The sequence below is a fragment of the Heterocephalus glaber genome, unplaced genomic scaffold (assembly GCF_053883595.1).
Source record: "Heterocephalus glaber isolate CG9 unplaced genomic scaffold, H.glaber_assembly_v1.0 deba00001579, whole genome shotgun sequence".
In the NCBI taxonomy this organism is placed as follows: domain Eukaryota; kingdom Metazoa; phylum Chordata; class Mammalia; order Rodentia; family Bathyergidae; genus Heterocephalus; species Heterocephalus glaber.
The window spans coordinates 749,956-775,981 of NW_028258360.1; the positions used below are offsets into that span (position 1 = coordinate 749,956).

The window sequence follows — 26,026 nt, forward strand, 5'->3', positions numbered from 1 at the left end:
CTTTTATCTTTTATATTTCCCATGAATGATTCATGTCTTGGTGGCTTTGTGTCACCCTTCTTTTCACAAGAAACTTCATTAGAGAGCTATAAGTTTTCCCATTGATTGGAGCCCCATTTATGAGTGTTTTTCTCCTTCGTGTGCTGGTTATTGTCATCTGGTTTAAAACAGCTCTTGGTAACCTGTTTCACCTTTACTACATTTAACAAACCTGACTTTTAAAAGTCACTATAACCTTTTGGAGAAATGCCTATTGACATCACTACCAATTGTTTTTAACTATTTGCCTTTTATCAGCTTTGTATTAGCTAACATAAAAACAAGCAAACATCCAGCTTTTTAATGTACATGGCCAAATCCACTCATTTCAGCCACTTGAATATTTTGTTACTATGAAAGAATCTAATTTCTCCTTCATACTTGCCCCAAAGTGCTGAGCTTAGGTTACTTTTATCTACTTAAATTCCAAAATAAGCTACAGTACATTGTATTTGATCTGTGTTCTATGAGAGAATTTAATGACCACTACTCAATTTCATTCCATACCCGTATCAGCTCAACAGTTTTGCTTTTACCCTCCTCTTTCCCTCTCTCTCTTATTATTTTTCCCTTTTACTTTACAGGTTAGGCACCAAACACATGCTGAAATTTACTCTCCAGCTTTTCACTGATTAGAATCACTAAGCATATTCCTAATTTTAACAAATGAGTACAGTAAACCCTGAGACTTGTGTTACTACAACTACAAACTGCAGGGATTAGTCTTCATAAATATCTTGAATTTTCTAAATTAAACTGTAAGGTAAACCAAGCTGTAAAACTATTTTACTGCTTGGAGAGAGGCCACAAGATCAAGGGAGGCGAACCTAATGTTCACTATCTTAGCAACTGCTCTCTGTTTTAAAAGAATGACAGCATTATGCCATTAGGTAAAATGTAGCAATACATAGGAAGAATACCTTTATTACATTTTTACTTCATAGTCACTTTTGCTTTCTTTCTATTGGAGGTACACAGCGTTCATTTTAGGTGAATCAGGAGCCAATAAATCTGTGGCAGAATTAACCTATGCATGGCAAAAACACATAAAATACATTCTTCTGTTTTGTAATAAATAAACCTGTAGCATAATAAAGAATAGTGCAAACTACCATTGAAAAAGTTGTATAAATAAAACAACTCATTATACATCAGGAATATTTTGTCCTAATAAGTTTACGATACATAAATTATCCCCCCCTCATTCATACCATAACTTTTGTATTGGAAAGGGACTTTGAAAGTGAATAATATGAAAATCAAATAAACTTTAAAACTGTAGAATTATTTTATATTCAAGTTTTATGGTCTTTTCTTTATAAAGGAGGGTCTGCATGTTTCATATTTACTGTAACAATCTGAAGACAACATTGAGGGCTTCCAAATGACAGCACCATGCACTGTACTAGTAATATATCTATAAACTATATATAATCTCATCAACACAATGCAAAAAAGACATGCAGGAAGAGTCTTGGTTTTCACATTTCACTTTTCATTCAAGTAAGCTTAAAAATATATTTTTCCATTTTCTTTCCCCTATTTTTTAAAACAAACCATGGACCATAAATGACAATCTTTCACCAAAATGTGTAATATAATTCTTTGGTGTGTTTTGAACTCTTCCAGGGGTGGGGTTGGGGAGGATGATGTCTGAAAATAAATTAATTCAACTGTACAAATAAAAGTGTTCACATACAAGTTATTAACAATGACAAGACTACATCAACCACTCAGCACACAAAACATTTCTACAAACCCTGGGGAGGGGGTGTCTTCAGGGTCTCTGAGGATAAATTAGTGCTCTTTAGTATATTTGTATGATGTTTCTGATGGACTACATTTTGCACAGGAGATGTGTTGTACTATCTGAAAATAAATTGACTAAGAGTTATTGTCCTAGGTCCTTGACCTTTTTTATCCTAGCTTGACAGCTCTGGCAAAGGTCACACATTCATCAGTGTTTGGTGGTAACTATAAACCTTTTAAAAATTTTAATATGTATAGCAACTCCTTCCCCTCTTTTAATGTAAATCATATACTTCACACTGTCATTTTCAAACGGAAGAGAGTTTGGTGTGCTCAGTGCTCAGGTGGAAGAAAATGCACTAAAATGAAGTTTCAGGCATTAAAATATACTTTTTTTAAAAAAAGGTTGACACAATAGTATAAAAGAAGAGTTGGCCTGTTTTAAAAACAGCTTTCCAAAAGAAATAAAAATTTGAAAAACAGGCAATGCCATCATCACATCTCCACAGACCTGACTGTGAATGTTGGCATCCCAAAGAACTTATGATCAAAAACATAATCTGTATTACACAAGAAGTCTGGACACAGTAAGAAGGCAGCATCTGAGATTTCAGATTAAAGGAGAAAAAAAAAAAACCAGAGAGGAAAAAGAAAGCACTTGAATTTCTTCTATTTTATAAAAGATCACAGTTTCATAGTTGTTTATTGCAGCAGCTTTTGTTTCTCTCCATTTTTGCTTACACAATCACAGTAGAATATATGGAGATATATTAAGGTTGCTGCACATAAAAAAAAAAAAAATCACACAAGGCCCTGAAGAAAAAATCCTGTATAAAAATACTGTGATAAGGTGAGATCAGTAATAAAAGCGTGGAAATTTAACACCATAAATATTAGAACTTGAGGGGTTTTTACAAATACTTTTGGACACAGCCAGAGTGCAGGAATCTGTTGGCAGTGCAGCAAGTGTGTGGTTTACAACCAAGAGGCCTTTGCAGAATCAGGGCCTAACAAGAAGGCTCAAAAGCAGTCCACATCATGGTGTCAAAGGCATTGGAAAGGCACTCTGGAAAGTGCAGAGGGCCTGGCTGCTGTATGAAGTTTTGACTTAATGCTCTTCTTCCCCACCTTGAAAAATATAAATACACACACACACACACACACACACACACACACACATATTGTATCGGCAGTGTGTATCTTGATTAAGTAATCTCTCCATTCATTTCCCTTGGCACAATTTGCCCCCAGCCCTGTCCCCCTGTAATGTACAAGTCCAGCTTGGTTGTTTTTTGTTTGTTTCAGAAAAAGGAAAAAAAAAGCCCAAATATCTTAATTAAATTAATTAAATGTACAAACACCATAGGGTTTCATACTGAATAAATAGGGCTAATTAGACCAGTGGCAAGTCTGAGTCATGTGTTTGTCTCAGGCTCGGCATTGTCTCAGGTTAGGAGAGGATCCAAGGACTCCCACTTATTATTTCATCTATTAATAATAATACACTCTAATGTATCGTCCGCACAACATCAGGGTTCCCATACATTTCCTCATCTTCAGACTCGGAGGTGGTTCCGTTGCTGGAAGGTGTGTGGAGGTGGCTGGGGGCCCCACCGGCCTGGCAAACATACCACTCGTTGAGGTTGGTCACCTGAGGGGACAGAGTGCTGGAACGACTCCTAGCTGGGTCCAGCACAGGGGACAAGGGGGCACCCACCGGAGTCCCCACTGCTGAGTAACCAAGGGCTCCTGGAGAAGGTGGGGGGGACTTGCAGTGAATCTTCATGTGCTTCCTCAGAGAGCTCGGGTGAGTGTAAGATTTGTCGCAGCCTCTGATCTTGCAGTAGTAGGGCTTGTCACTGGTGTGGACATGGGAATGTTTCTTTCGATCACTGCTATTGGCAAACTTCCTATCACAGCCATCAAATTCACATTTGAAAGGCTTTTCCCCTGCAACAAAACACAGGAAAGGTAAACAGTGGCTTTCTAGAGACTTCTCACTTGAGAAGAAATCTTGGAGCAGATGCAGGGGTGCATTTTCCCATTCGGCCAAAGACCAACACCCAGCCTTACTCCTAAGCCCAGTTGGTACGTTCCAGGTCCCTTCAGGACCAGCCACTGGCCTGGAGGTTTGGCTTGGACCTGGGTTGTGAGAGGCCAGGTGTCAGACCCTGTAGCACCACAGGGGTCACGGCGAGATCCTCAGGGATAAGGTCCAAGGCGTACCACCAAAACCCACCCGGTACCCCATACTGACTCCTCAATTCCCTCAGGGTCTGAACACCCAAAACACAAGTAGAAGATCCTCTGTCAAGAATGACCCTAATGATACTTCCAAAGCTGCAGATGGGATGAGAATATATGAGAAAAAAAATAAACACATACACTAAAAGTTAGCTGGGCGTGCAGTAAAATGATAATGGTACTTTGTTTGAGAGTCTTCCCAGGGTTTCACTGCTGGGAATGGGCAGCAAGAGAGGATGTGGAATGGGAAAGGAAAGAAAATAAACCAAAGCCTCCTCTGTAGAAATAAAGGCACCTGTGAAACACACAATCACTCCGTAAGATTTGACAAGGCTGGCTTGGCACAGAATAGGCTGTTGGCCTCTGCATTCCACCAGCTTCCTCCACAACATGGACAGAATAGCAGAACAGAACATGGACATGGGTAAAGACCACAGCCTCAGGAAACCTGCCATTTGCCTACTCCCTAAACAAACTTTTAACAGTATTCTCCATTGGTTAATGATCAAAAACACTTTTCTAAAAAAACTGGGGTCTCTTGGCCTATCACCCCTTTAAGCTGGTGTAACTACCTCAGGAACACGATGCCTTAAATACAAGGCCACTAGTCCAGGAAGTGGAAACAATTAAATCAGACAACTGGAGATTCAACCGCAATGCACCTGGTGTTAAAAGGCAAAAGGGAAAAAAACCAGTAACGGTAAATAGTACCTGAGTTTTTCCCCCAGCACCTTAGTATCTATGAACTTGAAGTATTTCAATCCATAATTGAACAAGCCATCCCACTCATATTATAAATAACATTTTCCTCACATTTTAGAGAATTTTAAAATAGCAGCTATTATGGTGACATATCACGTAGAGCAGTTTTCTTTCTTTTGGATCGCTTATTTTTTAAAAGAAACTATTATGAGTTGGCTTGGTGTACATAAATTTCTGAGGTAATTTTTTTTATCCAACCAATTTTTCAGTGTGTGTGTTTAATATTTCACCAATGATAACTGCTTCATCAGAGTTCACTAGCACATCTCAAGGTATCCAGATGCCTGGAATATAACTTTCCTACCTAGAAATATTGCTTAAAAACGAAATTAGACATCATTCAAATACAATTAATGTACAAACACACAAAACCCCCCACAGAACTCAAAAAGATAATCACAACCCTTAAAAATCCTTTGGAGATGAGCTGCAACCAAAGTAAATCCCCTCCCACCAAAACATTAGTGATTTGTCCTGCTGTCCATTATTACACTCTAAGTTGGTGATAATAATTTAACATAACATTCTTTCTTTAAAAAATTATAATCAGCTCTTCAATATGGAGGCTTAAGTGGTTGTATTCACTTTATGCAAATGTGCAAGGTTGCTTGGAATTCTCCTGCCTCCCTGCCCAACCCACACATCCCGCATTGCAAAAAATAAACAGTCTGAACATTGCTGGTTGCGTCCCTGCGTATGAGAAGCAAGAAGACCCTGTTAAGGGAATAGAGGAGATGGAAACAAAGGTGGAAATTAGGGATAAAGGAAAGATGGCCGGAGAGAGCAGAAGAAAAGGAAGTATGATCCGAATGGCCCATGCTGTTTAGAGGGCCCACGGGGCCACTGAGCAGATTCCATCCAACTAGGAAGGCTAAGAGACTCCAGTGTTTACATTTCAGATTCTGACAGAGGGGTCAGTCAGAATTTAACTATGTAGAGTTCTGAGACTTGTGGGAGAGTGAGGGAACGCACTGTGTGCACACAGCCCGGGTCCTGCCAGTTCCTTCCAGAGTCTGGCCTAGAGGCAGGCCATAAACGCAATTGAGGGCACTCGGGTCAGGACCAGGGCCTTCAGGAGTGGCTTGGGGATTAGTCCCTTTGATCAATCTGTTTTGGGATCCCGGATGATCCATAAAAGGGAGAGCTTTGTGGTAGGGAGAGAAGGAAGTGTGGTCGGTCCCTCCCTGAGCACAATGCCCAATGGCTAAGCAGACAAAACTCCAGGCACTGAGCTTCAGCCGGACTGGGTCGTTCAAGCGTCCCTCCGGGAGAATCCTGCATGCTTCACCTGGCAGGACCCACGCTGCCATCAGGAGGAGGGAAGGAAATGCAACTACTCGGCAACTTGGACCAGAAAACAAACCGCCCTCACGTCCCATGGGCCCCCAGGGTCTCCAACTCCCTCCCTACACACCCTCCACAGCCTGCTGTTTGGTGGCGCCTTTGGCCTGTCCCTCAGGGGCCTGAAAGCCAAGATCCGAGAAGGAAAGGGAGGCCTACTCCGGTCCAGAGCCCCGGAAAGGCAGGAAGGCCGAGGCTGCTTGTACCGTGTTTAGGGACCGTTTTAGGGGCCGAAGGGACAGCTTCATTGTCCCTTGCCCTCACCCACTGGGAAGTGCTGGCTGGGCTCAGAAGCAAGCAGCTAGCTTAGCTGGACAGGGGGTGTTAATGACAGCCTGATAGGAAGTTTCCTTTCGGAAAAATCATTAAGGAGGACTGATCTCGAGTAGGGAAAAATGGGGGCTAGGGGAAACGCGCTCCCCGACAGTCCTCTGGGCCTGTGGGATGTCCGCCCAAAGGGCAAGGCCTAGGATGCAGCTGCTGCTCTGTAGTCCCCAACTCCCCCAACCCCCCACCCCCATCCCCGGTCAGCTGCTGGCCGGGCATCAGGGCCCAGGCCCGGGGCTGCCTCCTCGACGCAGCCGCAGATAAATCAGCCAAGTGATTAGTGAATGTAAACTCCGGTTACTTAAGAGTCCTCGGAGGAGTAATATTGTCTGTCCCTATAAATCCCGGCTGCGCTAGCACTCGAGCTCAGCAGCGCTCCCGCCCGACACGGCAGTCGGTTCCAAGCCGACAGGGGCCATCTGAGCGCCCCACGTCGCAGCCCCTCTTCACCCGGCCATGGTACCCTCAAAGGCAGTGACAGGGGCGCATGGGCTGGGAGGGCTCCCCAAGCCGCTGGGGACTCCCATCAATTCCGCAGCGTGGTAGGCCTCACTGATACAGGGGCTCCCTCCTCCTCCACTGAGAACCTCTCCCCACGTAGACAGGACCCGGGCTGGGGGGTGTAGCCCAGGAATAAGGGGTTTGCGTGGGGTGAGCAAGGCGCTGGGTACGAGCCCCCAGCAGTGTTGGGGGGAAGCCAACTTCTCCAGCACCCTGCACTCTGGGGAGTGTGGGACGTGTCCGTGAGGGTGCTGTGTGACAACGCGTGTGAGCGTTGAGTGTGCGAGTGAAAGGAGTGTATATGTGGAACATGAGTTGAGGGCAAGCAATGTCGCAAGAATGGGGTGGGTGTGCATGAGGACGGGGCGTGTGCACTGGTGTGAGCTGCGTGCACATGGCCATTGTGAGTGGGGTGGTTGAGTGCAAGGGCGTGTAGCAAAGCAGGGTGGTCTCTGGGGGACGAGGGCGCGTGCCTCTCACCATCTTCCTCCTGCCTGGGAGGCAAAGGGGTCCCTTCCTCCCCGAGGCGGGGTCACACAAAGCGGCCCCAATACCGCTGCAAATCCCACTCGTGCCTCCCAATGCGCTCCGCCTGCGACTCGTGGCGGGGGGCAGGAGAGGCAGGGGGACGACCAGGCCCCGGCCCCGCCCTTTGCCCGTGACCCTCCCCGGGCTCCGGGGATCGGGCACTTGGGGGGCTGCCGACCGTCCTGGGAGCCTTCCTGCTGCTCCGTCTGCGGCTGTTTCTGCTCCGGGCGGCGGAGGCGGCTGAAGCGCGTGGCCAGTCCCGGTGGAGGTGGCAGGAGCGCTGGAGACTCCGCCGTGCGCGAAGCCGGCGCAGGGCCTGTGTGTGCTATCGAATTACTTATTCGTAGAAAAAAAGGGGAGAGAAAAAAAAAAAGAAGTCACATGTCCGGGTTATACGACTGAGAGGAGAAGCAGCAGAAGGAGGGAAAAATGAAAGCGAGCAGGAGGAGAAGCGGCGGCGGAAGCGGCGCAGGAGGCGGCGGCGGCGGCCGGGGACAGACACCCACCTGTATGAGTGCGCTTGTGGATCTTGAGGTTCTCGGAGCGCGCGAAGACCTTGCCGCAGCCCGGGAAGGGGCAGGGGAAGGGCTTCTCGCCGGTGTGCACGCGGATGTGGTTGATGAGCTTGTACTTGGCCTTGAAGGGCTTGCCCTCGCGCGGACAGTCCTCCCAGAAGCAGACGTGGCTGCTCTGCTCCGGGCCGCCCACGTGCTCCACCGTGACGTGGTTCACCAGCTCGTGCATGGTGCCGAAAGTTTTGGAGCAGGGCTTGGCGCAGCCGGCGGGGGCCGGGGACGGTGGCGGCGGTGGCCCGGTCGCCAGCTCTTCGGGGTCGATCCACTTGCAGATGAGCTCCTGCTTGATTGGCTGCCGCATGTAGCGCAGGAAGGCCCCGGCCGCCCCTGGGAGGTGGGGGTGGTGCGGGGGTTGCGCGGATGCCGGTGGCGGAGCCGGGGGCGGCGCATGGTGCTGCTGCAGGTGGGGCCCGGGCCCAGAGGCCGAGGCCGAGGCCGCGGCCAGGTTCAGGTTTAAGTTCACGGCTCCGTAGCCGTGCAGGGCGGCGGCAGCTGCGGCCGCCACCGCCCCGTAGTGCGCGTCCCCGGAGCGAGGCGCGAAGGGCGGCTCGGCGCGGCCGTACAGCTCGGCCGCCGCGGCTGCAGCGGCCGCCGCCAGCCCCAGGCGCATCTGGCCGTTGAGCGGGTGCGGGTGGCCACCCGGAGCTCCCGGCGCGTCGTGCAGCGCGGGGAAGAGCGCCGGACCGCCGCCGCCGTCCGCGCCCGCGTAGGTGCCGCTGGCGGAGATGAACATGCCGGCCGGGTGGGGAGGCGGGGCCGGGTGCTGGGGGGAGCCGGTGCCCGACCGCTGCTCCCCTCCGAGCGGGGCCCCGTGCATGACCGCCGCGGGGGCCGTGGCGGAAAGGTCCCTCCGGAGGACGAAGTCCCTGCTGTGGCCTTTGCCGCTGCTGCCGCCGCCGCCACTGTTGGTGGTGGTGTAGCCCGAGAGGACAGGAGGAGGAGGAGGAGGAGGAGGGGGCGGGGGAGGGGAAGGGGGAGGAGGGGGAGGGGAGGGAGGAAGAGGTGGGGCTGGGGGCGGGGGCGCGGAGGGCTGCGCTCCACATCTGCCCTCACCGGCCGGGTGGGTGCTGGAGCCGGGCTGTGCGACTGCGGTTGCCGTGTACACGGCGGCCGCTGGAGCCTCGGCCTGCGCCGGCAGCGCCTGGGCAGGAAGGCTGTGGCCTGGCGCGCTAGCCTGGGCCATGTGCTCAGGTCCGAGCGCGGGGACGGCAGCGCCGGGGTCAGCGCCCGGGTCCCGCGGGTGGAGATGCGCGACTGAGGCGCGGAGTTGGGAGTGGGCGGGCGGGCAGGCCAGCATCGGGAAGCATGTCATGTTCTGGAGCGGCTGGGCCTGAGCCATTGCCAAATCCGCTAATCTCAGCGCTGGCAGGTTCCTCTTGCTCAAAGGGGGCTCCATCAGAACTACACGATCAGACCCATAGACCCTCACTGGGGGAACTTTTTTCCCTCTTCTCGCCTTCAAAAACATGTATATATTAGGGGCTCTATAACTTCTTTTGTCCTGGTCTCCCAACTCTGCTTATTCCTATTCCCACTCTGTCCTCCAGCGATTGGCAGAGTGAACGCCACATTTGAGCTGCACAGTGGGACCGAGATTTTGGAAATGGTACGGGTGGGATTGGAGGGAGCCGCGTGATTGGCAGCAGCCGCGGCTGTCCGATTGGCTCGCGTTCAGGGCCTCGGCCCAGCAGGGAACCGCCCCCGTGCTCGCGACCGCCTGCGCTTTCACTTCGCTCCCCCGCCTTCCCAGAACCCTGCATCCCCGCCTCCCCGGGGACGCCCGAGTTGCACTTGCAGAAAGTTTGCGCTGGGCCTGCGCGCGCAGTGCCCTACGCTCTGTTGACGCACCTCTCGGAGTGCGCGCGCCAGCACGCAGTCTGGCTGCACCGGGGGGCGAGGGGCAGGAGACCCCCCAAGGAGCAAAAGGCGACAGAGGACCTGCAACTTCAAAACCCACCTCCTCGCTGCTCACAGCGGCCCTCGCAGCACCCAAGATTCCTTTACCACCTCCTCCTCTCTTGGATGATCCTTGCGCTGCTGTCTGGGAAGAAAAGTGGATATCCCGTCATCATACCTGTACCGGTGATGCTATAAACTTTATTTGGACACCCAGTCTGCCCAGCGCTCATGCGGGGCGCAGACAGGAGACGGAATGAGGAAGATTTATTAAAGTCTATTGGTTGCAAAACAACTTGAGTGATTTGGCTCCGCAAAAACAGGTGAAGTCAAAATAAATCATTTTCCTGAGGAACCGTTTTACTTCGACTTTTTAGCTCATGGAGTTCCTTTCAGCATGGTTCAAAGGAGTTGCCTAGGAGTGTAATCTTTTTTTTTTTTTTTTTTTTTTGGTACCGGGGATCGAACTTGGGACCTTGCGCTTTCGAGGCAGGCACCGGAACCACTGAGCTAAATCCCCAGCCCTATAAGAATTGTAATCTCACTACTCATCGGTTCTAGAGCTGCCACTTTCGATTAGATCTACCGGAGGGGCGGGGCGGCGGGAATATCGGGCAGCAACGCTGTTGCCTTTCGGAGGTGCAGTGGCCAGGCGGACCAAACGGCGTCTCCCCAGAGAGAAGCCGCCCAACAAGCAGTGGCCTTGCAGCAGAATTATCCTCCTGCCCAGAGCTCACTCCACATGTGTGCCCAGATTGTGTGAAAGGGACCCAAGCTAGAATAGATCCAGTGGTGTTTTTAGAGCAAGAAGCAGCTTCGTTACCTGTCTGCTAATAGGATAAGCTTTCACCTCATCATTTTCTAATCAACTGAGATGTCTTATTTGAAAACCATAAAAACCGGCTTTTAAAAGAAGGAAACCCATCCCTTTCCGGCGGTTTGCTACCAAATCAGTTTTTGAAAAATAGAAATGAGTCTTTATGTCACTTTCAGGAGTAGAGAAATGTGAGACCCGAAAAACACAAGTTTTACTGCCCCAAAGGGTCATTTTTCAGAATTAAAAAAATAAACATTTGTAAAACACGTGATGTTCCAAAATGGCAAAAAATTAAAGTCAGAATGTAAAAAGTTTTTCTTTTTTTTCCCTCCACAAATTAATCTTAAAAAAAGCAATAATGAATAGAATGTGATTTTCCCCCCTCCTTTGGGAGATAACAATGAAATATGTCACCAGCTTTACTCGTTTGCTTGTGCTACAAGTAAAATAGATCACACAAAGCCATCATTGGGCAATGGTCCTGGGAAGAAGTGAGAAATATTTCCAAAAGAATTGATTCGCTAGTGCCGTTGACACTGGTGCTTAGTGGAGAGCTTCCCTATGAGCCTTGGAAATGTCATTTCTCTTATAAAACTGACAAGTAAACAAAGAATAATACTATCAAATTTCAGGTGGATTTTTTTCTTTAAGCTTAAATGAAGTTCAAATATAGGGAAATAAAAAAGGCACGAGTGCAAACCCAACAAAAAAAAATGTAATGAGCAACACTGACAAAATCCACATCTGTATTTGAAGAGGATGAGTTCTTTCACCATTTTGTTTCAAAGACTTGAAACATCTCAAGCCAACCACAAAAAGGTCGGTGGAACCAGAAAAAAAAGAAAAAACAAAGGGCCCGGGATTTAGCTCAGTGGTTCTGGCGCCTGCCTTGTAAGGTCACGGTCCCAAGTTCGATCCCCAGTACCAGAAAAAAAAAAAACAAAACAACGAAGGTCGGTGGAGACCCACGCCATCCTTTATAAAGAAAGCATCATATTGGGAATTATCACCACTGTCTTCATTTCCTCTCAAAACATTTCAAATGAGTGGCCTTTATTTGAATTTCTTGGCAGTGAGCATCTATACTTGCAGTAATGGCAGCTTTGAGTTCATTCCTACAGATTATAAGTAAAAACAAAACAACAAAACAAAAACCAAAAAAGAATAAAGAAGAAAATAAATACAACCTAGGCTACAATATGGACTGTTGAGCATTTTTATTGTGCACTAAAATGGGTGCCTCCACCCCCTTCAAAATAGCTTTTCGTCAAAATTATAACTGCTTTGTTTTATTGAATTGCTGAAATTTAATGGTTTAATGGGTGGAGGCATGAAGGAAAGGCTGTAAAAATGTGAATAATGCTGCAGCACAGCCGTGCGGAATCTGGAACCCGCCTCCTTGTACAACTCTTGTTAAACACAGCGTGATATGTATCTGCCATCGATTTAATATGTCTTAATTCACATATAGCTCCCTGATCAATTTCTTTTTATGGAAGCCTTTAAAAATACTTTTTAAGGAAATAACAGATTTGGGTAGTCACTGGGAAGAGGGATATTTACAAAGTGAGTTTAATGAATATTTGCAAATTTATGACCAAACTCAGACCCTAAAAAAGATAATTGACTCAGGTAAATCGACTTGACATGCTAATTCTTAAAAGAAAGGACTGGGAGCAAAATTTCAATCAACACCAATAAGGCGCCAATAAACCTCCTGCCAATTAAACCTGAGAATAGGCCTAGCTAGATGGTCATCAGGAAGGCTCGCAGTGGATTTCCGGGATTGCCTTTCTTTATAAAAGAGCTTTTTATTTTGTAGACGCGCTTTTTGTTATTGTGATGACCTGCCTGACCCCAGGTGCACTGTTTCTTTTTCAAGCTTTTTGGAAGCCAAATCAAACCCCCTTTAATGCTAAGTTTCTAAAGGCCCAATAGCTGTGTCACACTTCCTAAATAAACACCAACAATTTCCAGGGCGTTGAAGAAAATAATGTATTCATTTAAAAAGCAGGGGGCTATAAACATCCAAATGCTAGTTCTCTTTCTGTTGATTTAACCCCAAATTTCGATGGTGGTGCTGGTCATCAGGGCAATGCCCTAAACTCATGCCCTTGTCTGCACTTTTCACAGCAGAGGTGCTTGTACCGAGGCAGCGACGTGGTGAGCCACAGAAATACCCTTTTTGGAGTGGACGCAGGCTTTTGAGGCCATGGATTTCCAGACCTCTGGGTCGCACCCCAAACCCCCCTCCTTCCAGCCCTAAACAAAGAGAGGCTGAGGAGGTGAGAGGCACAGTGAATGCCCAGCTGGCTGGTACCCGGCAGCCACGCTCCAGCTCAGTTGCCTGGAGGCCACGGGACTGGTCTCTGGGGATGCTTGGGAGCTCGGCTTCCAGCTGTGTGCAGGGAGGACAGCAGCTCCCCGGCTCAGCGCTGCCCTCGGTTCCTCACTGAACACAGCCAAGTTTCCTGCGATGAGTGTGGGCAATTAAATAAACTCTAAGGGAAGTGAATTGGACATTTCCTGGCTTTTGAGGCTTTGTTTGATTGTTTCTGCAGACAGGGAGAGAGGGCCATTGGGGGACTGTGGGGTGCACAAGAAAGAAGGTGGGGGACCCACCCAGCTGCCTTTTATTGCCCCTGCAATTGCTTTACAACTGGCTGGTCCCGCGTGGTTTCTGAGAGAACGGACTCCTTGCAGAAAGGCTGAGTTCTTGGTGATTTGGGGATGGTGGGGTGATTTTGGCCATGCTGGAGGTGGGTTCAAGGGTGAGCAGGGCACCCAGAGCTACCAGATGAACCCAAGGCCCTGTGAAGCCCAACCCAATGGAGCCAATGGGTGCTTAACTAGGGCCAGGGAGGCAGACTGCCGGAGGACACTGGGCAGGGGGGTGGTCCACGCAGATATCTCTGTAAGATGGGCCAGCTGGGCAAAGCACCATTTTAGTGGACTTCTGTCAGGGCCAGAAGTCATGGGGACTTTAGGCTCAAGGGCTTTTCCCAAATCAGATTCACCAGGAGTGTAGGAAGCAAGGTCCCGAAACACCTCTCCTGGCCCAGCCCACTCTAGCCAAATTGGGCAGGAACTGGATCCTCCACCCTTCCTGAGATCCGCCTTGCAGGAGGCGCTGCTGCTGGGCTCAGGGACCTTATTACTCTTGACTCCCCCTTCGATTTACAGAACTCTTGAGTGCTTCTCCAAGGGTTGCTTCTCTTTCTCACCCTCCTGAGTGCCTGCTGAGTCCTCAGCATACGTGTAGGGGCTGGCTGAATGTATTCAAAAATGTGCATCTTGCTAAAGTTTATGATCTCTGATGCATGCAGAACATAATGAAGATAAGGTAGACGGCCGGACTGAAATGTTGGATTCCAGTGGATTTTTATGTTGTTTGGGTAGTCTAGAATTGGACCCCACTCCTTGTCTACTGGACCTTTATGGCTAAAAGCTGTTGAAAAATTGTCACCTTTTCTACCTCCCCACTACTAAGGAATATGTTGTGTAAAATTGGCCTGTCATCATACTCCTATTTGGTTATCAATCAGTTTTACTCTCAGAGATAGAAGTTGTTGGGGAAAGGCCTTTGACCTGCATTTGACCATCAGGATTGGTAATTTCATGGGAAACACATCACTGTGCTCTAAAATATGCTCAGAAGCTGAAAACAACAACCATAAGGTTCCTGTAAGTGTTTAAGGTTCATATAACCACCTAATATTTATTTCTATTGATCTCAAGAAGTTCTTCTCCCTACATGTCCTATCCTTTAGGGTATTTTAAAACAGGAGACAAAGGATGAACAAGGAGGGTATGCAGTTTTTTAAACCCTCAAATCTGGGGGGAGGAGTCCCCTACTCAACATCTCTTCCAGTATCTATACTTCAATATTTGAAGAAGCTGTTGGGCTAAATCAAACGGTGACACGTTTGATGGATTTACTTGTGTAAGCAATATGGCTGACATATGGCATTGTTATTTATGAATGACAGAATAAATTGTATTACAAAGTCTATTGCAATAATACTGCAGTTTATTGGAAAGCTGCTCGCTTGTCATCGGTATTCAACCTCCCTGGATGTAGTTCGCCTGGGAGCCCAAAGGATAATGGTCCTCAGAATAATTACGTCAGCGAATGCCTCCTGGTTTTTTGTTTTTTTATTTTTCTTTTGTTTTGCAGTAGTGGTAACACTCCCATCAGCAAAGAGGAGATAAGTAAGGACAATTCTCTCCCTTTTTGCAAAACCACAGCCGCTCACCAATGCTGGGGCAAAAGTAGAAGTAGTTGATGACTTTTTTTTTTTTCAGTCTTTCTTTTTACAAATACACACATATTTCCATCCCTATCTCTAAACTGCTGGAGAGCATATATTTTATATGGAGTTTTTTTTAATAAGTCCAGTTTCAGAACAGTAAATTTTAACTGTAGGAAGTTCTTTTAGCAGACTGGAGAGGGCCTTATCTTATGATATTTCCATTCTTACCCCTCTTCTTAAAAATGGCATATAAAAGTTACAACATTTGCTGAGATTTTCACAATTTCCTCTTTTACATTACATTCTTCTGAAGCCCTGACAAAGAACTTTTGTTCTAGGTGGGTTTTGCAGAAGGAGGCTCACCTAGCCTAGGAGTAGCTGAGACCACTGAATCAAAGATGGCCTGCAACTTAATATCCTGTTGATTATCTTGCTGACTTTATGAATCTGAGATGTAAACGACGGTGCTAGAATCCTGCAAAATCCTGACTTTCGTCTGTGTATTCCATACTTGTTTCTCCCATCTCTTCTTCCAGCTCCTCCCCCACCTCCACCCCTTCCCTAAGAAGAAAATTAAAAGTTTGAATGGTATGGTGCCAAGATAGTTTTGCTTCCCAGTTTAACAGTGTAACATATTTGTTTGTGTTAAGGTCTCCTGTCCAGCAGTGTATACTTGTGTATGTGCATGTGTGAGAGCTTGGTGAATGTACAGGTGCTGTATTTATGTATATACACAAAATGCACATCATACTACCAAAGAACTCGGGCAATACCATTCACAGAGGCCCACACGTCAAAAAGAGGTGATCAGCTGATGAGGATTCGGGTGTTAGGTGGGATTTTTTTTTTTTTTTTTTTAATGCACCACAGATTCTCAATTGTGCTGAGGCTCTCTGGGCTCGTCAGGAAAAGAGCTCGGGCCCGCGCCCAGGGTCCGGATCCTCACCAGCCGCAGGCCTGGGGTTTGCAGGTTGTAGCCACCATTCAATTTTGAAAGAACATTTTTGGGAAACTTACAAAGAGGGAACAAGTTTGCCGTTTGGACACAGTTGTGGGTCCAGCGAGTCTGACACCGTTGCAAATGGGCCCTTCCAGAAACCTGTTGAAAAACAAATTCACTCCTATGTTGCCAAACGAGGCCTGGGTGGTTTTTTTCAGTCAAGGAATGGTCTACTTTTGAGGTAATAACTCTGAAAGCCTTTGCAGCTTTTCCTCACCTAGCTTTCTGCTCCTCTCCCTCCTTCTTTTAAATGTGGTGATGGAAAGAGGTTTTGCGGTTTGCAGAGAAAGCACTTCTGAGAGGGGACGGAGACGTGACTTTGAACTTGGCTCAGCTCCTCTGCGTCCTGCAGCGAGAGGAGAACTGCAGCCGGGAAAGAATAGCCAGGAGGGCCCAGCCCGCGGGGTCTCCGGCGGGAATTAAGGCGTCTGCCCCACCGCCCGGCAGCGCGCGGCCCTCGGAATCCAGCGCGAGTAAGCGCCCAGCCGCGCCGCCCCGAAATGCGGGAGCAGCAAAGGGAGAATCAAAGCGAAAGGAGAGAATGGGTCAGAGAGGAGAGGGAGGGAGGGGTGGGGAGGGGGTGAGAAAGTGGGAAAGGAAGAAAATTTGGAAGTCTGATGACTTGAAAGAAGGAAGGGAAGTGAGGTCTTTAGATTGCAATTCTCACAATCAATTTCTAGGAAAATGTTTTTTGAAAAATTTTTGGAATAAGCCTTTCAAGTCCACTCCTTCATCCCCTTCCCAATATAAATTGACTAAAATAAACAAGTGTGAGACTGCACTGGGTAATTTTTTAAATGGATTTAATGTAGCAAGGCAGCCTCTCTGCCTGGAGATCTCTCTCTCTCTCCCTCCCTCCCTCCCCCCATCCCCCTCCCACTCTCCCTTCCTACCAGTCTAGGGAGCCAGCTTGAAAACTGCCCTATGCCCCTTTTAAACAAGTCATGGAAGGCTAGGATTTCTAGCTTCCAGGCAAACTCCAGCTTTCAGACGAAGTGCCACAGTTTCCCTCTTTCTTGCCCCCTCCAGTGGCGCTCGGAGAGGGGGTGACCGAGGGAGGGCCCAGGGCCCCAAGTGGAAGGAGCTCCCGTCAGCTCCAGCCTAGGCCGAGACTCCCTTACCCTGGGAGAGGCTTTTAGAGCCGGCGAGCTAGTCCGAGTTCGGCCAGCAATTGTGAGCTAGCTTCTTCCCGCGTTTTTGTTGGTTTCATTTTGACACAAAAATATTGAAGTGCATGTTATTCTTCCTTACTAGAATTTTATCCCCACTCCCAGAGATGTGTAAAGGCAATGGCCTCGGCACTTCCCTTCACACCTCCGCTGCCTTCTGGCCCGCAGTTCCCTCTCTAGTTACCTCGGGAGCAGCAGCTTCAGGCGGTGGGACCAGGAAGGTTCGCAGTGGCCAGCGTGGGGCTCGGGGTGCGGTGGGAGCCACAGGGCCAAGTGCCACCGCACAGGCCCCAGCTTCGTGGCCGGACCACTGCCCCTGGAGCACTTTCTGCTCTCCGAGGAGTGATATTTACCTTCTAGACGGCTTAAACCCTACAGTCTGGCTGTTTCTTTTCCCCAGGCCCTGAGTCTGATTCGCAGCCAAACTCAGGCCTGAGCCTTGCTTGGCTGTGCCGGGCGTCCCCACATTTACCGGCCCATCGTGGCAGCGGCCCCAGCTACTGGGCATCCACTCAGACAGTATTTGTAAACCACTTCCAAACAGCCCCTCCCTTGCTGGGGGCCGCTGCCCAGTGTTTACTGCTGCAATCGGAGCAGGGGGCGAGCGGTGGGGGCAGCGAGCGCGCCCAGGGGCCCGTGGGGAACACCGCCCGGCTGGGGGCGGCGTCTGGGTGCGCGTGCAGGGCGCAGGAGGAAGGGGTCAGCCCGGCTTTTCGACCCCACTAGTCCTTCACCTGCGTGTTCAACGCCACAAGGCAGATTCACCAAGGTGGTGGGGAGGCATAGGGAGTGTGCCAACCCGGCAAGAGACCGGCCCTCCGGCCGCTCCCAGTAGCTAGCTTGCGGCCCAACAAGTCCCCACGAGCAGGGCCCCTGCCAGGCGACTTGGCTGCTGCCCACGTCTCGGGCGGCCAGTGTGCCCTGGCTCGGGGTCTCTGGGGTTTTCGGTGTTGCCGGGAGTGGCTTGGATCCTCGGGGAGCGGGTGGACTCCGCGGAAGGTCGGGGAGCCTTCTCGTTCCATGCCAAGGCCCGGCCGAGGGAGACGTGACCCCGCGGCCTGGCCCGGCAGTGCCTGGCGCGGCGGCTCCCGGGGGCGCCGCAGCCAGCCAGGACGAGGATCCGCCGCGCCAGGCGCGCGGGCGAAGCGCCGCAGGCTGGCAGGCTGGGCCCGCGGGCACGAACGGCGGTCGACCGGGCCGAGAGGAGCTCCCGGGGCGGGGGAAGGGGGGCGGGGGGGCCGTGGGGCGGGGGCGCCGGATTGACTAGGCCGCGAAGGCCAATAGCGGAGCCTGCAGAGCGGGCGGGGCGAGAGCCGCCGTTAAAGGGGCGGTGTGACCGGGAGGCCCGGCCTGTAACGGGAGGGAGGGAGGGAGGGAGGGAGGTAGAGAGGAAAGCCGGGGCGGGAGGCGCGGGGGCCGCGGGGGAGGGGAGAGGAAAAGGAGGAGACAAAAAATAAAAAATAAAAGGCTGCTGCTGAGGCGGCAGGGCCCACCGAAATAAACAGAGGCGGCCGCGATTGCAACCCAGAGGGGGAAGCCGCGGGCTCCGCTGCGTCCTAGCGGGGGGGGGGGGGCACCGGCTCCGGGTCCTGCACCGGGGGCCGACCGGCTAGAAGGGGGCGAGCTAGGGATCACTTTTTTATTGTTATTGTTTTTCAGCCCAGCCTCCCCTCCCCCTCCTAGCCCTCTCCCCTCCCACAGCCCCCTTCCCCCCTCTTGCCCCCCCTCCGGCACAACTTAAAGAAAGAGGGAGCCGCGCGGCTGCTTCCTTCATCTGGGGAAATTCGTGGCCACCACAAGTTTACTACTCCAGGCGCAGCCAATGTCAAGCTCGGAGGACTAAGCTCCGCAGCCGCGGAGCCGAACAATACTCGCAGCGCGCGGGGCGGCGCGGGCAGGGCCGCGGGGGAGGAGGCGGCAGCGGTCGCGCGAGCGATCGGTGAGCGGGGCGCCTGGCCACCTCCTGCCGTTGTCTCAGCGCCCCAGCCGCGGTCAGGTGGAGCCGTGCACGCGCCGGCTTTGGGCGCGGAGAGCTGGACTCGCCTCGGTCCTTCCCTCGCCCGCCCACCGCCCGCTCGGCCTGCGCACCGCCGTCCCCTCGGGCATCGTGGCCCTGCAGCTGCCGTGATTCCGTTCAGCGGGCGCCCTTCGGCTTGGCCCAGCCCCGAGTCTCTGGGGCCGGCGAGCGAGTGAGTGTGTGCGTGCGTGCTTGCGCGAGTGCGCGCAGCGGTGGGGGCTGCGGCGCGGCGCTAGCCCCCCGGTGGCCCCCCTCTCCGCACGGCTCCCCACACCTCCCTCCCGCTCCCTCCTCCCGCCCGCCTTCCCCTGCCCTGCCCGCCCGCCCCCGCCGCAGCTCCTTTAATACAGTTTGGTTCTCCGCCTGGCTTTGGACTCTTCTCCTCCTCCACCTCCTCCTCCTCCTCCCGCGCCTCCTCCGCCGCCGCCTCCTCCTCTTCCTCTCCCTCTCCGCGCCTTCGCTCCGTCCCTGGCCGCCCGAGGCAGATCCAGGCGGCGGCGGAGGCAGCAGGCGCACGAGCGCGGCTCCCGGGGCTGAAGCCTCCACTGCTCCCGCCGCCTGCGCCCGAAGCCCGGCGGCCGGTCGACGCCCCACGCGCGGATCAGGAGCAGAAGCCGAGGCGGCGCGGAAGCGCGGGGCTCGCCGGGGCCGGCGGGGCGGGCGGGCGCGCTGGCCATGCTTCTGGACGCCGGGCCGCAGTTCCCGGCCATCGGGGTGGGCAGCTTCGCGCGCCACCATCACCATTCGGCCGCCGCGGCAGCAGCGGCGGCCGCGGAGATGCAAGACCGCGAACTGAGCCTGGCAGCGGCGCAGAACAGCTTCGTAGACTCGGCCGCGGCGCACATGGGAGCCTTCAAACTCAACCCCGGCGCGCACGAATTGTCCCCCGGCCAGAGCTCAGCATTCACGTCGCAGGGTCCCGGCGCCTACCCGGGCTCCGCTGCGGCTGCCGCTGCAGCCGCGGCACTCGGGCCTCACGCGGCGCACGTTGGCTCCTACTCCGGGCCGCCCTTTAACTCCACCCGAGACTTCCTGTTCCGCAGTCGCGGCTTCGGGGACTCCGCGCCGGGCGGCGGGCAACATGGGCTCTTCGGACCCGGCGCGGGCAGCCTCCACCACGCTCACTCGGACGCGCAGGGCCATCTCCTTTTCCCTGGCCTCCCGGAGCAGCACGGGCCTCACGGCTCGCAGAACGTGCTCAACGGGCAGATGCGCCTCGGGCTGCCGGGTGAGGTGTTCGGGCGCTCAGAGCAGTACCGCCAGGTGGCCAGCCCGCGGACCGACCCCTACTCGGCGGCTCAGCTCCATAACCAGTACGGCCCCATGAATATGAACATGGGTATGAACATGGCAGCTGCCGCGGCCCACCACCACCACCACCACCACCACCCGGGTGCCTTTTTCCGCTACATGCGGCAGCAGTGCATCAAGCAGGAGCTCATCTGCAAGTGGATCGACCCCGAGCAGCTGAGCAACCCTAAGAAGAGCTGCAACAAAACTTTCAGCACCATGCACGAGCTGGTGACCCACGTCTCCGTGGAGCACGTTGGCGGCCCAGAACAGAGCAACCACGTCTGCTTCTGGGAGGAATGTCCGCGCGAAGGCAAGCCCTTCAAGGCCAAATACAAACTGGTCAACCACATCCGTGTACACACGGGCGAGAAGCCCTTCCCCTGCCCCTTCCCGGGCTGCGGCAAGGTCTTCGCGCGCTCCGAGAACCTCAAAATCCACAAAAGGACCCACACAGGTAACCACGGGCAGGGATGCACGAGCCGTGTGTGTGTGTGTGTGTGTGTGTGTGTGTGTGTGTGTGTGTGTCCCCGACGCTGGGCGCCAGTCTCCAGCCTGGGCCCTGAGATAGGAGATGGTTTTGTGCGTGAGAGCCAGCGGCTCGGCTTGTTTTTCTTGGACAATGAAAGAGTACTATAGGGCTGGGTTTTTCCATGTGCGGAAATTGAGTTTTAAATGATCAGCGAAACACCAAATGTATGGTCGGGGGTGATGCAAGGGCTTCGTTTACTCAGCCCTGGTTAATAATTTCCGTTCTAACTTAAACGCACAAAATAAAACTGTTCTCTAACTTGGTGCCCGGGAAGCGAGCCTAGAGATTTTGCCAGCTTGTGTGAATGTGCTTTTCGGCTCCGGGTGTATGTCTGTTTGAGCGGCTTGTGTGTTTTCCCACTTCTTCTTACTCGGGGACCAAAAGCCCTTCCGGGGAATGTTTCCCATTAAAAGAGCCTTGTGTGAGTCGAAGCTGTAAAGCATTTCTCATTTTTAAAGTGTTTTAAAAAACCAGTCTGGAGTGGGTCGCGGGGGCTTTACGGTGGTTGCGCAGCAGTTTGTGAAAATCTCTAATGGGCACCAGAGGGTTTGCAATTCCAAACTTGTATCCACAACCCAGTCACCGAGAGCCCCAGGCAGGGCGGCCTTTGCGGGGGGGATTGCGGGAGGAAAGCCGCAAAAGAACGCGCCTCCCGCTTCATAGATTATTCATCTATGACCAGGTCTCAGCCAAATCCGTGCCAGACGATTTCCTAAAAGAAAGCCAAATGTTTTACCAACTTCCCCCGTCAATATTTACTCCGACGTGGGGATGCGCCAGCGGCCTATTGTTCTCTTTCGGGAAGGGAGGGAGCCGAGGTGCGAGACAAGCTTTTAACAAGGTTTAAAATTTGAGAAATTTATTTGCATGAAATGCTTGCTTTCGAGCTCTGTGTCTGAGCGGATGTCTTTAAAAAAACAATTTAGGTGCTAATGGAATTTAACATTAAAGGGCCCCCTTTCCAAGTGGATCGACGTTGGAGTTCTCACACCTCTAAATGACTCCAAGCGTTTGGAATTCTGGCAACAGGATGCGGGGACCGCCAGAAAATTAAACAGATTCTGAAAGGTTTTCCTAACTCCAACCCCCACCTCCCAGCTCGTGCCCCTCTTCATCATTAGAAAGCTGCCTCATCTCTAATATTTATCTTTTCTTTCAACTCATTTTTAAACGAGTGGAGGCGAGGCTAGCATTGTGATAGTTTGCAAAATTTTGGATGAGAAATACTGGCTCAGTCTGTATCTACAGCCCGGCCCCCAAAACAAAACACAGCAACTCCAAATGTAATTGCCTACTGGCCCCAGAGAGAAATCGACAGCAGCCCAGCAGCCTGTGTGATTTTGATAATGCCCCAAATATTTTGTCATAACAACAGCTTCTCTATGGCGAGAGAACAACTTGTTAGATGCTGCGAATCCAGGAAGCCTTGTATTAGAGAGACGGCAGGGCCAGGAGTTACCCAAACCCGTTAGGGATTCGCAGAGACGAGCGTTCCTGAGGAAGAAAGTAAAACATGCAATCAGTGATCAGGACTGTCAGGAGGGAAATTTCGTGTTGGTCCTCCCACGCAGGGGATCCAGTCTGTCCAAGGGATGCGGGGACGCAGTCCCTGTACCCCTCTCCGGCCACACCGAGGCCCTGCCCCTTCGCAGCCCGGGTGGGGACAGGTTCTGGAGTCCTGGTTATCGGCTGCGAGCGAGCGCCAGTGTTTGCCTTCCGTAGGAGAGAAGCCTTTCCAGTGTGAGTTCGAGGGCTGCGACCGGCGCTTCGCCAACAGCAGCGACCGGAAGAAGCACATGCACGTGCACACCTCCGATAAGCCCTATCTCTGCAAGATGTGTGACAAGTCCTACACGCACCCGAGCTCCCTGCGCAAGCACATGAAGGTATCACGCGGTGGCCGGGTGGAGGGCAGGCCTGCCTGGCGCGCTGGCTCCTCGCCGGCCTGGGTAACCTCCGCCAGCCCGGGAGGGCCCCCAGGGGGCCCGGGAGGTTTCTGGGGTGCTCCCCTCTGGGGGGCCGGCCTCACAGCAGCTGCACTCACACCCAGTCCCCTCTGGTCCCCCCTCCCGGCTTTTGTCTTGCAGGTCCATGAGTCCTCCCCGCAGGGCTCTGAGTCCTCCCCGGCCGCCAGCTCTGGCTATGAGTCGTCCACTCCCCCGGGGCTGGTGTCCCCCAGCGCCGAGCCCCAGAGCAGCTCCAACCTGTCGCCGGCGGCAGCGGCCGGCGTGTCTGCCGTGCACCGGGGCGGCGGCGGCTCGGGCGGCGGCGGCTCGGGCGGGGGCGGCGGGGCGGGCGGGGCGGGCGGCGGCGGCGGCGGCGGGGGCTCTGGCGCGGGTGGCGGGACAGCCGGGGCCCACAGCGGCCTCTCCTCCAACTTCAATGAATGGTACGTGTGAGCGGCCGGGGGCCCTCTCCCTGTCCCCGGCCCTATCCCGGGCGCTGTGCCCAGGGTACCTTGTGATCGTGTTGTTAAAATCTGATTTTTATGATGAAGAAAAAGATTTTACCAGCAGAAGGATTTTTAAAAAGTTTCTCTTTTTTAAAGAAACAAAATCCAGGCATGAAAAGAAAAAAAAAAATCTTACGGAGTCTTTGAAGCTGAACATATAAAAATATGGAATAAAAATGAAAGAATAAAAACCCACAAAAATATTCACCCAAACCCTCCTGCCTAACCCCATGCTCATGTTCCTTCCCACTCGCGTTCCCAAGTCTCCTGACAAACTGTACATAGCGGGCCTCCGTCCTTCTCCGAGGTGATTTTAATGGCTTCTTGGTGTATAGAAGTTTGTCCATTGTAAACTCTGGATTGCGTTCCTTCCTGCCTTCTCCTCTTCCCTTGCTTTCCCTTCCCTAAGTGATGGGCTTTTTCTTTTCTCTTTTTGGTTTACCCGGTTTCTTTTTTAAGTAATGTGGAAGAAAATGGTTTATTTTGTACTGTGGTATTGAATATTGTGTTCCTTTTTATAAGGCAACTTGATTGTAAACTTCATACAACTATCGACTGGGGGAAAAAAAAAACGAGCTGTGCCAAAGTCTCCCTTCCGTTTCTTCAGCACACCAACCCATAGCACACACGTACACACCACCAACAACGCTTGTGAATGTATTTTTCTGTTAGCTGGGTTTACATGTGATGTTTTAGTGCTTTTGCAAGTTCAATTTGTTAGTTCCTGTATGAAAGATTGTGGGGGAAAAATAAACGTTGTGCCGTTAGCTTTTTCCGTAATAACACCCTCCCTTCTGTAAATACCCGTTACCATATTTATCCATTTGTAATTAAATTATGGTATTAACTTGCTACAGAGGAAACAATATTTATAAAGAATGTTTCTTAACTATAAATATGTACAATTGTGGGCATAAACTGTTGCAGATTTTTTATTTGAAGGTTTTAAGTGGTTTGATCATTTCTTGTGATATGTTTTGAGAGTAATGCATACAGAAATATAATAAAATGTGTTGAAACTGCATGAACATACTATTCTTTTTTCCTAGCAAATTTATCTTTAAAAATGGGAAGGAGGCAGCTAGAGGGTCGACAAAGATACGGATCAGAGTGGGAGGCACCACCATGCATTCTGGGAAGGAAGGTGTATGCGTAGAAACCAGGCTGAACTGCCTCTTTGGCAGAACGTCTCAAAATTATTTTCTACATCCTTTGTTTAGTAGCTGAGAGTGAATTAAATTTTTGGAAAGCCCCCGTGAGGAATGGCGGCAGGAACCTTCAGAGTTTCTAATGGCTCCATTATCTGAGGGAATGCCTTTCTTTCTTTCAGCTATTTGGACTGGATTTAAGAGCACTAAACATTTCCTTATTCTTTGTTTTCCCCCTTCCCTGCCCCCTTCCTCTCCCTCCCTCTGAAAAGCTGAGGTACAGTTATTTTTAATTGCACGTTTAAAACTGAGCTGAGTACTTTGTTTTTGAACTTGGCCCAATGATTATAGTTTAAGGGGGCCTGTTTCTACCAGAAGTTTTTGTTTTTTTCTTTCCTTGAAATTTTATGCAGAGAGCTTGCTCAAGAAATGCTGCTTATCTTTAAGCAAAGCAGCTCTGCACTAATAACCAGGGTGTTCAAGAGAAGGTGAGAGTACGTTTTAATTTCCTTTTGAGATAATCAGGAGGCAACAAACTTGGTCCCAGATGAAAGAACCTTTGCAAGAATTCAGCAAAATAAAGTAGACTAAGATACAAAGTTGCCAGGTGGAAGTACCTAAGCCACCAGCTTTTCTGGAGGGCTTGCAGCTTCGCCCCTCACCCTCGGAGTTGGTCAGAGTTTTCAGAAAAGATGCTCTAAGAAAGAAAACAAAAATAATTTTAGTAGCCACGGGATAGGGACGGAGGAAATGATGTTTAAATCCCTGAACCATTGGGACATCTCCCTCTCTCCATGGGTGTCCCTAGATCTCGGAGAGGCCTTGGGCGGTCTAGGATCTCCTCTCCCAGCGGCGAAAAGGTGGGGGCTGTGGCGGCGGCGGCAGCACCTCGGTGGGGTCTCCCCGCACCTCCTAGGGCTCCCCCAGCCGAACCCCAGGGCGCCGGAGCTGCGATGCAGACTGCTTTCTCCTTCCCCTCCAGCCCTCGCCCAGAGCCGCAGGCCAGTAAGGGTAGGCCCGAGGGCGCTCGGGGAGAGCAGGGCTACGCTGGCCTCCCCGAAGCCAACCTGTTCAGCAGGGAGGGAAAGACTCCATCCATCCAGCCTGGAGTGTGAGACTCAGGGTGACAAACGCCAGCCTCGCTCCCTCCCCAGCGGCCCTTTCGAGCTGCCTGAGCTCCAACTTCTGAAGCAATCAACTCTATTAAAATCAAATTTATAACCCCTAATAATATTAAGCAAAATTATTAAAATAATTGGCATATGTTACTGGTCCTTGGGAGAGTTCACTGAACACATTATAAGCTGTAAGGAAAATCGTTTAGGGTTTTCTAAAGTCCCTTACCCCCGGGGGGTGGGGGAGAGAGGAAGGAGTCAGATTAAATAT

The 26,026-nt window shown here is 51.3% G+C and overlaps 2 protein-coding genes across 3 annotated transcripts; one reads left to right on the plus strand and one right to left on the minus strand.

Annotated features, from left to right (window-relative positions):
- Positions 1-930: 930 nt before the first annotated feature.
- On the minus strand, positions 931-9,655 carry Zic5 (Zic family zinc finger 5). Its single transcript, XM_004858620.4, has 2 exons — positions 7,998-9,655; positions 931-3,738 (listed from the first exon to the last, which is right to left on the minus strand). Exons 1-2 carry the CDS (start codon positions 9,532-9,534, stop codon positions 3,296-3,298), a joined length of 1,980 nt encoding a protein of 659 aa, XP_004858677.2. The 5' UTR covers positions 9,535-9,655; the 3' UTR covers positions 931-3,295.
- A 10,193-nt stretch (positions 9,656-19,848) lies between these two features.
- Zic2 (Zic family zinc finger 2) lies at positions 19,849-24,516 on the plus strand. 2 transcript variants are annotated; one of them, XM_087193079.1, is made up of 3 exons: positions 19,849-20,965; positions 22,763-22,926; positions 23,128-24,516. In XM_087193079.1, the coding sequence occupies exons 1-3, from the start codon at positions 19,894-19,896 to the stop codon at positions 23,437-23,439; spliced, it is 1,548 nt and encodes a 515-aa protein (XP_087049205.1). In that variant the 5' UTR covers positions 19,849-19,893; the 3' UTR covers positions 23,440-24,516. The 2 variants fall into 2 exon arrangements, with proteins under 2 accessions (XP_087049205.1, XP_012932723.2); XM_013077269.3 differs by having other exon boundaries at positions 19,863-20,965; positions 23,091-23,282.
- The last annotated feature ends 1,510 nt before the right edge of the window (positions 24,517-26,026 follow it).

Bases quoted from the DNA above. Each gene is read 5' to 3' on its own strand.
- Zic5 (XM_004858620.4), bottom strand. From the start codon at position 9,534: ATGTTTTTGAAGGCGAGAAGAGGGAAAAAAGTTCCCCCAGTGAGGGTC. The intron at 3,739-7,997 runs GTGGGTGTCTGT...GTTTTGTTGCAG, and splicing joins CCACAAGCGCACTCATACAG to GGGAAAAGCCTTTCAAATGT.
- Zic2 (XM_087193079.1), top strand. From the start codon at position 19,894: ATGCTTCTGGACGCCGGGCCGCAGTTCCCGGCCATCGGGGTGGGCAGC. The intron at 20,966-22,762 runs GTAACCACGGGC...TGCCTTCCGTAG, and splicing joins CCACAAAAGGACCCACACAG to GAGAGAAGCCTTTCCAGTGT. The intron at 22,927-23,127 runs GTATCACGCGGT...TTTGTCTTGCAG, and splicing joins CCCTGCGCAAGCACATGAAG to GTCCATGAGTCCTCCCCGCA.